This window comes from Orycteropus afer, unplaced genomic scaffold, assembly GCF_000298275.1.
Source record: "Orycteropus afer afer isolate SDZICR_OR568_19922 unplaced genomic scaffold, OryAfe1.0 scaffold00002, whole genome shotgun sequence".
NCBI lineage: Eukaryota > Metazoa > Chordata > Mammalia > Tubulidentata > Orycteropodidae > Orycteropus > Orycteropus afer.
In genome coordinates this window covers 3,240,648-3,254,443 of record NW_006921589.1, presented here as the reverse complement: position 1 = coordinate 3,254,443, position 13,796 = coordinate 3,240,648, and the positions used below count along the sequence as shown (strand labels likewise).

General features: G+C 40.6%; 1 protein-coding gene across 1 annotated transcript in view; it reads right to left on the bottom strand.

Moving 5' to 3' along the window:
• Window positions 1-13,796, bottom strand: part of DOCK10 (dedicator of cytokinesis 10) — a 242,485-nt gene that overhangs the window by 73,553 nt on the left and 155,136 nt on the right. Inside the window, exons 15-18 of the mRNA XM_007955659.2 lie at window positions 7,603-7,725; window positions 5,917-5,996; window positions 3,897-4,084; window positions 3,292-3,357 (exon numbers count right to left, since the gene is read on the bottom strand). Coding sequence (XP_007953850.1) covers window positions 3,292-3,357; window positions 3,897-4,084; window positions 5,917-5,996; window positions 7,603-7,725 — 457 coding nt within the window. The remainder of the gene's footprint in view (window positions 1-3,291; window positions 3,358-3,896; window positions 4,085-5,916; window positions 5,997-7,602; window positions 7,726-13,796) is intronic.

The following is a 13,796-nucleotide window of genomic DNA, read 5'->3' as shown; positions in this document are numbered from 1 at the left end:
AATGTGGCAGTCAGCTTCTGTAAAGAGTTGCAGCCTGGGAACCATATGGGGTCATCTTAGTCTGTCCTATAGAGTTGCTAAGAGGCAGAATCAATTTGATAGCACTTTTTTTTTAATGTTATGTTTATTACACAATGGATTGCTTGGCTGAAGCAGATTTGAAAGTGTCAGTTCTCATTTAGATACTACATCATTACTGAATACCAGAACCAATTCATACTCTGCCTTTTGATTGTTGTTGTTGGCTGCAGTGGAGTTGGCAACCCCTAAAATGGAAAGAAATATTGCCCGGTCTTGTGTCATCCCCATAATGGGTTGCAGATTGGATCACTGTGATTCACAAGTTTTCTCTGACTTCTTTTAGGAGCGAGATCACTGGGCCTTTCTTTGGCTGAGTCTGGAAGCACCACTGAATCCTGTTCAGCATCAGGGCAGCCTCCAATCTCACATGGACAGGTGGGTGGAGCTTGCACACACAGTACACTGGCTGGGAACTGAACCCACATCTCCCACATGGAAGGGAAGAATTCCACAGCAAACCACCAATGGCTTTTGGTTACTGGAGAGAAGGGCTAACTTGTTCCAGAGTGATCCCTGCATGACTGTGCGGCTCACAGAATCCAGCTTTGGCTTAGTGCTTAAGGCAATCAGTCCTAGGCAACTGCAGAGCTTAGTTAGATGCCAATCCCTCACCTCCTGGCCTCCAACTATGGATGCTGAGCTGGTGAGATAGGGAACTTCCAGGTCTTCCCACATTATATTACCACTGTATCTCAGTTTCTGATCAGGCCGGAGGATGTATGATGGCACCTCCCTAGTCATGTAGCTTAAAAGCCTCCTGAGTCCCAGCTTGAGGTCCCCCTCTGGAGTCTGACAGCTGGCCCTGTTGTGTCTCTCAGCAATGCTTTACAGTGCAATGGAGATGGGACTCACACACCTGTGATTGTCCCTCCTTCCCAGATTCCTCATGAATACTTGCTCTGGTAGCATAGTGCCTAAGGCACTTGACTGCTAACCAGAAGGCTGGCGGTTCAAACCCCCCAGCCACTCCTCGGAAGGAAGATGGGGCAATCTACTTCTGTAGTGATATCGCATAGGAAACCCAAGGAGGGGTTGCTGTGAGTCGGGTCTGACTCGACGGCACATAACAACAACAACAACAACAACCACCTCGGAAACCCAAGGAGGGGTTGCTGTGAGTTGGGTCTGACTCGACGGCACATAACAACAACAACAATAACCACCTCGGAAACCCAAGGAGGGGTCGTTATGAGTCGGGTCCGACTTGATGGCACATAACAACAGCAACAACAACAACAACTAGTAGGTCTGGAGAGTTTCCTGTCAGGTCGAGGTACATTTCACTTTAACTTTTCTCTCTTGATGCTAATGCTGTCGCGAACACGGTACCTACAGATGCTAACAGTGGTTCCTGACAATTCTAAACAGCTCTTCTTCTTTACTCTGCAGGATTCACTCAACCATCCTTAAACTGACCACCATTCTTGTGAACAATTTCACAAACTTCTTGGTAGCAAAATCGGGGTACAGAATTGGTACCTGGAGAGTGCTCTAAGAGGTTAATTCAGATAATGGTGGTGACAAGTTAGAAATCAGTCTTGTGCTTTATAATCTATTTCCTCTGCTTCACCCAAACTGGGAAGGCCAGGGCATGGGCCTCATAAAAATAATCTCTCTCTCTCTATTATTATTGGTTACTTTACGTTGCATGAAGTCCCCAAAATTAAAACAGTACCTATCAAATATAAACCCTAAAAATTTCCATCCAGTTGTAGTTTTATATGTTAAATCGGTAGGGTTCATAAAGACCTGAGAGTTTTATTGATCTTATTAAATCATGTGATCACCAAAACCAAACCAAACGCATTGCCACTGAGTTGGATCTGACTCATAGTGACCCATCCTGGGGTTTCTGAGGCAGTATTTCTATAGAAGTAGATTGCTCAACTTTCCTTCCGAGGAGTGGCTGGTGGGTTTGAACCGCCAGCCTTCTGGTTAGCAGTCAAATGCCTGATGCATTATGCCACCAGAGCCAGTCTTATTTTCCAGGCTGGTTTACCAGTTCCTCAGGCAGTGGGTAATATCACCTTCCGTAGTGGGATTATCCCACAAGACCACTGTATTTTCCATGAAGTCCAGATGCAGCAGCCCTTGTGCCCAGGGGTCAGGCATGCTGAGCCAAGAGCCAGGCTAATCTCTGAAAAGGACAATGTCTTCCACAGAGGAAGCTCTGCTTTCTTTCACACTAGAATGGTTTTCTGCTTCTTACACCAGGATAAAGCTAAACAGAACCATGGGACTGGCATTTCTAGTATGTGTACATAATGATGGCTATCACCAAAGCAAAACCAAACTTACTGGTATCAAGTTGATTCCAATTCGTCGTTACTCCCATTGCATTCCTGTTCTGGTTACCTAGTACTGCTCTGACAGGAAACATACCACAAATGGGATGGCCTTAACAAACAGTAGTTTATTCTTACAATTTGGAGGCTTTAAGTCCAAGTTCAAAGTGTCAGGTTCTAGGGGTTAGGTGAAAGTCCCTCAACCTTGAGGTCCAGCTCTGCCTCCTGCTTCCGGCTCACAGGAGCTAGAGGCATTTCTTTACTCAGACAGCTGCTGGCTGCTGAGGCTGTCAAACCCAAGTTGACAAGTAAAAAGGCACAGTCCCAATGTTACCAAACCACACGGCAGGCCATTAACTGTAAGTCCATTCATTGTAAGTCCCAAGGTTGGCAGGGCATGGCAGGCTGCTGAACAATGACACAGCTACATGCAGGGTCCAAGTGTGCCATAGGCTAGAGACCATTCCCAAAGCTGCTGCTTATATCTGGGAAGCAGACCACATACCCAAAGCAGCTACTCAGCTGCTTGTGGTAGATCTCACCATGGAGCTGACTGCCAGTCTCATCATGGGGAATAACTACCACCAGCTGCCCAGCCATTCAACCAGGCCTAGCCGAGTTGACACACAAACATAACCACCACAGTTCCCAGGCTGTAAATCTTTACAGAAGCAGATTGCCTTGTCTTTCTTTTGTGGAGTGGCTAGTGGGTTCAAACCACTGACCTTGTGGTTAGCAGCCAAATGCCTTACCCACAACGCCACCAGAGCTCCTTAATGATGCTATGAAGTCATGTACATTTCAGAAAATCAAAAAGAAATGTATGAAATCACTCCTCTTTCAACCATACTGAAATAAAAAGCCCCTCAACAGCAGAAAGAAATTATGGATTCTCCGGCCATGTCCCACTGCTGACTTGGCTCACCTTCACTGGCTTGGCACCATCTTCATCGGAGTTTTTGAATTCAATGCACACGGTTATATTTCGTGCCTGGAATTACAGTGGAGGAAATGAGGGTTGTAATTTCCTATTAAATAACAGTAACAATAAAAGCAACAAAAAATCCAAGTGCCTAAAATATACAGCATCCAATTAAATCTGAAAAAAGTACAGTGCCCAATATTTTCCTGTGAGATTATCTATAGCATTCAGAAATAGCAGAGAGAACTGGGAAGGATCATTTCTTTTAAAAGGAAGAAAATGCTCACTTTGGAATGGACAAGCACGCTATTTAGAAATATATTTAGAAATATATATTTAGAATATATTTAGACATGAAAAGAAAATGTATGAATCAAAAATATGTTGGACTTGTTTCAGAAAGCAATGGTAATATGCTATAAAACCATGCATCCCTTTATGCACCCAAGGTGAAGCCCCTCACTGCCCTGTAGGAAGAATTTTTCCAAATGGTTTTCTATTCTCAAATGTCAGCCGATAACAATTTGTATTCTTACTTTCAAGAAGCCATCGTGTATGATCTAAGTGTGGTGAGGGAGAGGATGTTACCCCAGAAACCCGCACCATACCTTGTTGAAGCACTTCTGGCTGTCATACTTGAGGTGCTTGGGGTAAATGTAAATCTGGTTTTTGTACTCTCGGTAGGGGCGGCAGGACTTGGTGGTGTCGTAAACAAATTCTTCCACCTCCACGGAGGGTTCGTGCTGAGCCATCACGTTGAAAGGCTTGACAGGGACAAAGGACGATGTTACACAGTCTTGAGAAACCAGAAAATAAAAATCTGTCATTCAATATGGTTCTTTTTATAGTGAACGATACTTAACATGTTTTTACATAAATCCATTCAAAATATAACTCTATACCTTATGTCAACTTGTGCTAAATTATGCTAGCTTGGACCGTTTGTAGGAGGTGGGTATGAAAGATAGGCATTATACTTAATATCAAAACTGATGTCTTAAGAAAAGGCAAAACTTTTGGATACGCTTATAACTATATTATTTTTGTATTAAGCTTCATATCAAAAGTAATTTTGGCTAATGACCCTCTGAACATACTAATTACGTCTTCTCTAATAAGCATCAACTCCCTGACCTTTGCTATAACACTATCAAATAATGCAGATGTTGATACACAGTAAAACGAAACGTTGTTCAACAGGTCTACTATTGAGAGTTTCCAATGGATTAATATTAAGTTTCCTCTATGACATCATTTCACACTATGGGCTTGAAACACTCTGTGCATCATTGAATGCAATTTATTGCATTTTTCTCTCCAGTTTTTATAGCCCTAAAAAATCTAACCTTATAAGAACAGCCTAAGAAAAAAAGAAAGAAAAGACCATTACATTTTTTCAAATCCAATCTCCCATCACTAAACAATTCGGAAGCTAAAGATGTGGTATGAAAAAACAGCAACTCTGCTTTCTTTCACTTGCTCTGCAATCTCCTTGCCTTCAGAAAAGCAAAATGATTGGCTATGTATGCTTGGGAATCAGATGACAAGTTTCTTTTCAAAAATTAATTATAATAGTTTTTATTACAAGTTACAATTTCTCTAATCTACAATTCTCTCAAAGAGAATATTTTCGCTCTGTTTTTGTTTTGCTTTTCTTTTCATAGCTAATAAAAGTCATGCTCTCTTAATTAAGCAGGAGGAAATGGCTTGGTTTATCCTTTATCCTTTATCCTGCCAATCAATATAAAATGATTTGGAGCCATGATTCAGGTCAGAAAGCTCATTGTATTTCATGTTAAAACAATTTGAGGAAAAACTTCAAGAATGGAAAACTGAAAGTGCTAATGGTAACCCAAATCTCCCATGATCCTAATTTCTCCCGTTCGTAATTCATTATCGGCTGCTCCCATTTGTCCTCTGTATCAATGAGAAAGTCACCGAAACGCCTAATCAGAGTGGCAAAGCAAAACAAAACAACACACAAAACCAATCTCAGCACATGAGAAATAAAATTTGAAACTCATTTATTTATAAATTAATAAATACTCCTTCTGCAATATTACCTTCTGCTGACATAAGACTTTTGTTCATATTCTGAAAACGATACTTTCTGTGTAATAACAAAGTCTAAACATATTTCAGCAATAATTTTGCATGGCCACTTGGGTGGTTAAACTTTGTTCAAAATACCTTTTTGGCAGCACAGTGTGGAACCAGCCCTGAATTTTGAGTCAGAGGAACTGGACAGAATGTAAGTTCTGCCACTATAGGTTACTGGCTTATTAAACTGTCTTTACTCTTTTGAAACTCTCTGGGGTTTTGAGGATTAGATGACATAATTTAATACCTTGACAGGACATAGTGCATACCAGATAGATAAAGAGTAGGTCACCATGACTGTAGTTCTTGTCCTATAATAGAGGCTCCCTTAATGAAGAAATAAGGAGCCCAACATTTCCATAAGATACTAAATTCCATTTATACGAATATTTGTAGCATATACCTATCAAACCAATGAATGAACCAACCAACCAACTAACCAGCCAACCTGCTAACTAACCAAGCACCCCAAAAATCCTTAAGTGTTCAAATCTCTATAACCAAACCACGGCATCATTGTCACCATACTTGGGTGCTCCAAAGGAGTGTTGTCAACAGCAATATCCAGGCTTCCAGGGATGGTCTGCGTTTTGCTTATTCTGTCAACCCTGTGAGAGTACACCAGCAAAGAAACACACATGCAATGAATTATTCCAGTTCTCAAGAAAAAAGAGTCAACTATTCATTCTGAGCTTTGACAGAAGATGACAGGAGATCATAAATAATCTGGTGAATGATTCCTTTGCACCAGTTTCATTTTGAGAGCCAGTTTGATGAAGCAAAGGACAATCACTCCCTGCACCGACTGATCTTATAGAATTACAAAGTCAGACAGACTCAGAATCTCCTCTAAGACTTTCCTCCTCACCCTTATTTTGCTTCCTAAGGTTTATTTATTTTTATTCCAGAACACAAAAGAACACTGGAAAACTTCCTTTCTAGTTCATGGAAACATCCTCTACTGATGGTACAGAAAACATTCACCAGGCTTCTTTCATACGTTATATTATTTTTGTTCTGGATAGACAAAACTAATTAGTAGGAAATTGTTTATTCTTTGATGAGAAAGGCAAATAAGTAACATTTCGAAAGGGCCAAAGGGCCCAAGAATACTGTGTGCATTAGGGGACTAACAATTTAAGATATATAGCTCATCCTGAAAGACTGTATTATCATCAGATGTTAGATACATTGTGAATCAATTAAAAAATGTATAGTTTTTATATATTTCTTATCTTAGCACTAATTTCCTTTATTTTTTTCAAAAGCATTTGGATGACTTGAATATTATGAATTACTGTATTCACAGAAACATAATTTTTCTGTGGAGTTTTAAAACATGACCCTAAAATTCTGTAACATTTCTATTGAGAGCAACTAATGTCTCTTTCCCTTTAATCTAGGTTCTGTGACAGCTTGACAATGGAAATGATGTAAATGGTACCCTGCTAGTTTCTGGGTCTTGGCCTTTAGAAGCTGGCAGTGGTTATTTCCTGTCCATTGGGGTGTTTCTTCTTACAACTCAGTCACCACGCCATAAGGAAGCCCAAGCATCTCAAGGAGAGGGCTGCATAGGGAAGAACCAAGGCTTCTGGCCCACAGTTTCAGCTGAGCTCCCAGCCGACAATAAGGACAACTTTCTAGTCATTAAGTCAGTCATCTTTAAAGTAGATCCCCTGGCCCCACTTGACCAACCTAGACAATGCCTTGTACAGAAGAATCAACTTTGCTCATCTAGACATGCTTCCATTATGAATTCAGGAGTATAGTAGTGCTATTTTAAGTCACTAACCTTGGATAGCATAATGCCTAAGGCACTTGACTGCTAACCAGAAGGCTGGCGGTTCAAACCCACCAGCCACTCCTCGGAAGGAAGGTTGGGCAATCTACTTCTGTAGAGATACTGCCCTGGAAACCCAAGGAGGGGTCACTATGAGTCGGGTGTGACTCCATGGCAAATAACAACAAGACGCTTGGATTAGCTGGATACACAGCAATAGATAACTGACAGTTTAAGGTGTCACACTTCCTCCGTATGATTCTGGCAAATTTACTCTGTGGTACCATTTGGGCATGTGTGAAAAGCATCTGCTTTCTAAGGAAGATGAGACATTTGAAAATCAAGTACCCATGTATTATTTATGCAGAGAGAACAAAACAATGATAGCTGTGCAGCTAATTCATGTTAACTTCAACAGTATCTAAAAAGCAAACCTTCTGTAATCAGACACTAGTTTAAGTAGGTCCTCAGTTGATATCTTGCTACTTTCTTGTCGATACAATGGAGAAAATCTTGAGTCTCTGTCCACATTTCCCTGGTTGTCCTTAAACACTGATCTGAAAGAAAATAATATTTACTCATGTCAATATTTAGATATTGTTTATGGAGATGTGCTTTTAAAAGGACTAACTTGATTAAATTTTCCATTTGAAATGGAAGAAGCTCCAGAAACTTAGAAAAAAGACAAGCAAAACTCTTAGAATAAAAATGTTATCTGCACACTATATTTTTGTTATCTCTAACTTCTTATTTTTAGTTCTGCATCTCAACTGACAACAGCTCATATTACAACTACTTTTTTTAAAATGAGGTCTCACATTTATTAATATATATATATATCAGAACTTGGGAGTATCAGTGGAGTGAGGAAGAACAGGAGCAAATATTATTCTTTTTTTCTTCAAGACATCATAAATCTGGACAGAAAAAGATTCCTTTCAGTTTGGATCGCACCATTAGGATTTAGTGGAACAGGGCAAAAGCTGTGTAGGTGTATAGGTGCACACTCTTGACATATTTTCATGGAAATAGATCTGCCCACGTCCTTTGAGGACAAAGCCAAAGATAAAATGGAGAACATGTGAGTCAGAAATTTACTGTGAATTAAGACAACACCATGAATCTAAAAAAAAATATTTCCTAATTAATCCATTTCCTTGGCAACATATAGAAGAAAATACATAAACTTTTTGTTCAAATACTATAGTAGTATCAGGCAATATCTGCTTCATGTTTAGATGTCAGTTTTTTTCTTCCTCGGATTTCATTATACTCTGTGTAAGGCAAAGGAAAATCAGACCTCACGTATAATTGCTCTCCATATAATGTTAGGAGAATGTTGAATATTACCTCTGCTAAGAGAAGGGTCATCACTAGGATATTATGATTCTTTCAATTAAGTAAAAGTTTCAATCCACAGGCTGAGCTGACCATTTAAATGAACATCTGATCATACAGCCCTCAACTCACTGCTATCGAGTTGGTTCCCATTCACAGTGACCCCCTTTGGTTTCCTAGGCTGTAAAGCTTTACAGAAGTAGACTGCCCCATCTTCCTTCTGTGGAGCGGCTGGTGGGTTTGAACCACTGACCTTCTGGTTAGCAGCCAAATGCCTTATCCACTACACTAGTGTACAACAATATAGAGAAAGGACCAAGAATTTATAAGAAATGATAACTTTAGACTTTAAACCTGCTTCTTCATTTTTCTATGCTAAGTAATAAGAGGAAAAAACAAAGTTATTTCTCAAATAACACTGGGGTAACAGAATATTTAACTTGAAGATATTTTTATTTAAGTACTGTATAGGGCTTTTGCTTGAGTGAACAAAATGGTGAAACCAGTATGACGAATTTCCCATCAAGAAAGGAATTGAAACTGAGCTTGATAAATAGTTTTTTTTTTTTTTTTAAATCATAGTCTTTCATTAATCAAAGATATTAGTAGATGTGCATTGTGTTATCTGTTTTTGCTCTTATCCACAGCTCGGTTTGGAAATTGCTCACACATATTGGAAAATCACCGTGAACAGAATGAAGAGTACAGCACCATGGGGGAAGAACAGCTCCCAGGGCCACCCACTCTGTTGTCGCTCCATAAATGTACTCACTGGCAAGGAGAACAAAGAACTGACTCATCCACACAGATGGTTTCAGAATGGCTAGAACATTGTGCCTAGTCCCAACTGCCAATGTTGAGCAATAATCAGCATATTGTGATGGCCTCAGAACCATGCTGTTTGGAATCTTACACAAGGAAATGTATTTAGCTCAAAGGAAAAGAGCCTCAGGTGTCCCTAACAGCTCCATTCAAAGCAGCATGGATAGAGTGACATATAGAAATAATTAGGCATATTTTTCATGGCTCTGGAAGACAACACAAATGTGGCTGCCAGGTCGTTTTTTAATATTTTTGAGAAATGAATCATCTAATCATTGTGGTTATAAAAGGACAGAGGTGGCTCTGTAGGAGACACATTCAGACAGAGGCTGGCTTTGTTGGGACTGTTGTTGTCACTATGGCGGCTCAGATAACGATGCCACAGAGTCTCCTCTGAATGGACAGGCTGGAGATTGACATTTTTATTTTGTCTAGTTTAATTGGAAAGAAGGTTCAATGTTATCCACTATTCATTTAGAATGTCAAAGGATAAGAAAAATAACAATCACTAAGCAGGCCTGGCCTGGATTCAGCCACCTATGATTCTGGGGTGATGTGCATGGAAAAGGATTCCCTGGGTGCTGCAAATGGTTGAGCACTGTACTACTGACCGAAAGGTTGGAGGTTTGGTGGTTCAAACCCAGTCAGAGGTATCTTGGAAGAAAGGCCTAGGGATGTGATTCTGAAATGTCACAGCCATGAAAACACCATGGAGTGGTTTTGCTCTGCAACACCTGGGGTCACCATGCGTCGGAACTGGTTTGGTTATGCATAGGCAAGAGTTCCATTTCCAACATGGCGCATCTGAGTAAACTTTTCCAAAATCTGATGTAACCATCTGCATTCCCACTGCTGATCCCAAGGTCACCTTGTCACTGTAAAATGGCACTGCAGCTGGTGCCAAAAACAAATGCATGCATGAAATTAATTTCAGATAAAATGTTGTTCACAGTGATGAGCATCTGTGTGTACCACAGTGGGTGGGATAATTAGGTCTCGGTAAAAACATGGTCATCAGTTACATCCTCAGTCCTTCCTCTCTTTCAGTAACAGTTGATGGTAAGGGCTGTACTGTTTTAGGGTACACTCAAAACTCCATTGCAAAACAAACCACAATCTAGAAAGTATAACAGGATGGAAGAGGAGACACAGAATCAGCAGTGCCAGTAAAGCACTGAAGTATGTCAGGAGGCAGGTTTTGTCAAGATGGTGTAAGTCATAACCAGCCTTCCTCTGACTCTGCCACATTTATTTCAAGCAGTGTTACACTGTCAAGGGGAAATGAAAATATTTCTTGGTTGAATCTTGTACTTTTTTGTAGTTAGAGAAACCAAATGGCCTAATATGCAATCTTTCGAACTATGTTGTTGTTGCTGTTGTTGCTGTCGAGTCGGACCCGACTCATAGTGACCCCTCCTTGGGTTTCCGAGGCAGTATCACTACGGAAGTAGATTGCCACATCTTCCTTCCGAGGTGTGTGGCTAATGAGTTTGAACTGCCAGCCTTCTGGTTAAGCAGTCAAGTGCCTTAGCCACTATGCTACCAGAGCTCCCCTTTTGAACTATACTGCTAGCCATTTTCTGCATTTGCCAGAGATGTTTTTGTAAATGTACGTCATATGTGCATACAGACAAAGTGATGATGTCTACTGTCTACTAATCTAAACCTAACCATGAATCAGGGATTAATATAGCATGCACTTGTGGCATTGTTGGCTTTCCTGTCCTGGAAATAATTACTTCAACCATCAGTAATACTGTCAGCCTCCTTACATCTTCTTCTGTCTTTCTTCCAGTATATTTTATTAAACAAAGACAAGACAGGGTGGTTACTTCTTCTCCTAAGTGCTCAGTTTATATCAGTAATGGGTAATTCTTTTACTTTTTTCTCCCACATCATTCTTCACTGCCCTCATTACCAGAAAGGGAGATTGTTGAGGTAACTATCATCTCCACAGGGACCTTTAATAATAATATTAGAATAATGACTTACAGTAATAGCTGTATTTTATTAGATGTCATCTGTGTTCATTAATCTCTGTGACAGTAACCTCTTGTTGTTGTTACTAGTTGCTATCAAGTCGGTTTGGACTCATAGCGATCCTATGTACAACTGAACGAAACAGTGCCTGGTCCTGAGCCAACCTCACAATCTTCACTATGCCTGAGGCCCATGTTGCAGCTATGATGTCAATCCATCTCATTGAGGTCTTCTCCTTTGTTGCTGACCCTCTATTTTACCACCATAATATCCTTCTCCAGGGACTGGAGACAACATGACCAAAGTAGGAGAGATGAATTCTGATTATTCTCACTTGTAAGATGTATTCTGGCCATACATCTTCTAAGACAAATTTCTTCACTCTTCTGGCAGTCCACAGTATTTTCAGTATTCTTTGCCAACACAATTCAAATGCATCACTTCTTCTTAAACCAAAAACTAAACTCACTGCCGTCAGGTCAGGTCCAACTCATAGTGACTTCTCCTTGGGTTTCCGAGGAGGTATCACAACGGAAGTAGATTGTCCAACCTTCCTTCTGAGGAGTGGCTGGTGGGTTTTAATCACCAACCTTCTGGTTAGCAGTCAAGTGCCTTAGGCACTATGCCACCAGCACTCCCCACTTGTTGTTGTTGTTATGTGCTGTTGAGTCGGATCCGTCTCACAGCGACCCTTCCTTGGGTTTCTGAGGCAGTATCACTACAGAAGTAGATTGCTCCATCTTCCTTCCGAGGAGTGGCTGGTGGGTTTGAACCGCCAGCCTTCTGATTAACAGTCAAGTGCCTTAGGCACTATGCTACCAGAGCTCCCCACTTCTTCTTAGGTCCCCCTTAATCACTGTCCAGCTTTCACATGCATATGAGGTTACTGAAAATATCATGGCTTGGGTCAGACGCACTTTTATCTTCAAAGTGACATCTTTGCTCTTTAACACTTTAAAGAGGTCTTTTGCAGCAGCTCTGCCCAGTGCAATACGACAGTAAATTATGTATTATCAGTCCACTTTTGTAGATTAAAATAAAATTAAGATGATGACAGATTAAATAATTTGCCCAAGTTCACTTGGCTAGCAAGGAATAGAATAGAATTTTGGACTTAGCTCTGTCTGGCTGTAAAATGCCTGCTTCTAAAACCCTGCAACAATGTTGGATGTCTAAAGAGAAGATTCTGCAATTTTGTGATATTTAAATAATGAACAATAACACTCGTAAAAGAAGGCACTCCTCAGAACAATCTATCACAGGAGGCCTAAAGGGCAGCATTTGCCCCCAAACAGAGCTCACAAGGCAGGAAGGGGAAAGGAAGAGGAATGGAAACAGAGAACTCAGGGAGGAAGAGGAAAGAGTGCGGTTACACTGAGGGAAATGCAGCCATCGTGAAACAAAATGTGTATAAATTATAGAATGGAAAACTAACTTGCTGTGTAGACTTCCACCCAAACCGCAATAAAAAGGAGAGAGAAAGATTGGATCAGTGAGCTATAGTTAGTTCTCATTTATCTTAAAGCATATGTGAAATAACAGTGATATCCATCATAAAGGGTTCAGTGTACCTAAGTGACATCTTTTTTATGCAGGAAATCCTGGCCTTAGTTGTCTCTGGAGGAAGAGATAGAAAAAGGGAGATAAAAGGATATTTAGGATTTACTTTATGCCAAAGGCTTTTGCATCTGAGCTCATAATTTATAGATGGGGACTCTGAGACTTAGGGACTCACCCCAAATTACCTTCTAACAACGTGGCCTGGTCTGAACCCTCTCTGGTGGACCCTGGGGTCTGGTGTCTTTCTCCCTTGCTACCATCTTGCCAGGGCAAATGAACACTGCAGCACAAACCTCCACATTCCTCCTCCCTGAGCCCCTCTGACACCCAGCTTTAAATAACAAACAAAATTCTGACAAATACTGGTGCGCTTATGCTGGACATGCTCACCCTTGGGAACTGTGAGAATCAAAAACAGCATAACCAACAGATTCACCCTCCTGGATTGTAAAGTCACAGCTATTGGGCCAATGTTACCAGTGCTGAAATGGGCATTTAATAAGGTGTTGTACTTGAATCCTTAATTTTATATGATATATAATATATATAATTCTATAAGGAGCTCTGGTGGTATAGTGGTTAAGGCATTTGGCTGTTAACCAAAAGGTCAGTGGTTCAAATACACCAGCTGCTCTGTGGAACAAAGATGAGACAGTCTGCTTCTGTAAAGATTTACAATGAGGGTTACTATGAATTGGAATTGACTGGATGGCAATGAGTTTTTGGTATATATATATATGGAGGTCTGGAAGTGTAGTGCCTAAGGCACTTGACTGCAAACCAGAAGGCTGGTGGTTTAAACCACCAGCCACTCCTTGGAAGGAAGAAGATGAGGCAATCTACTTCTGTAGTGATACTGCCTCGGAAACCCAAGGAGGGGTTGCTATGAGTCGGGTCTGACTCAACAGCACATAACAACACAACAACA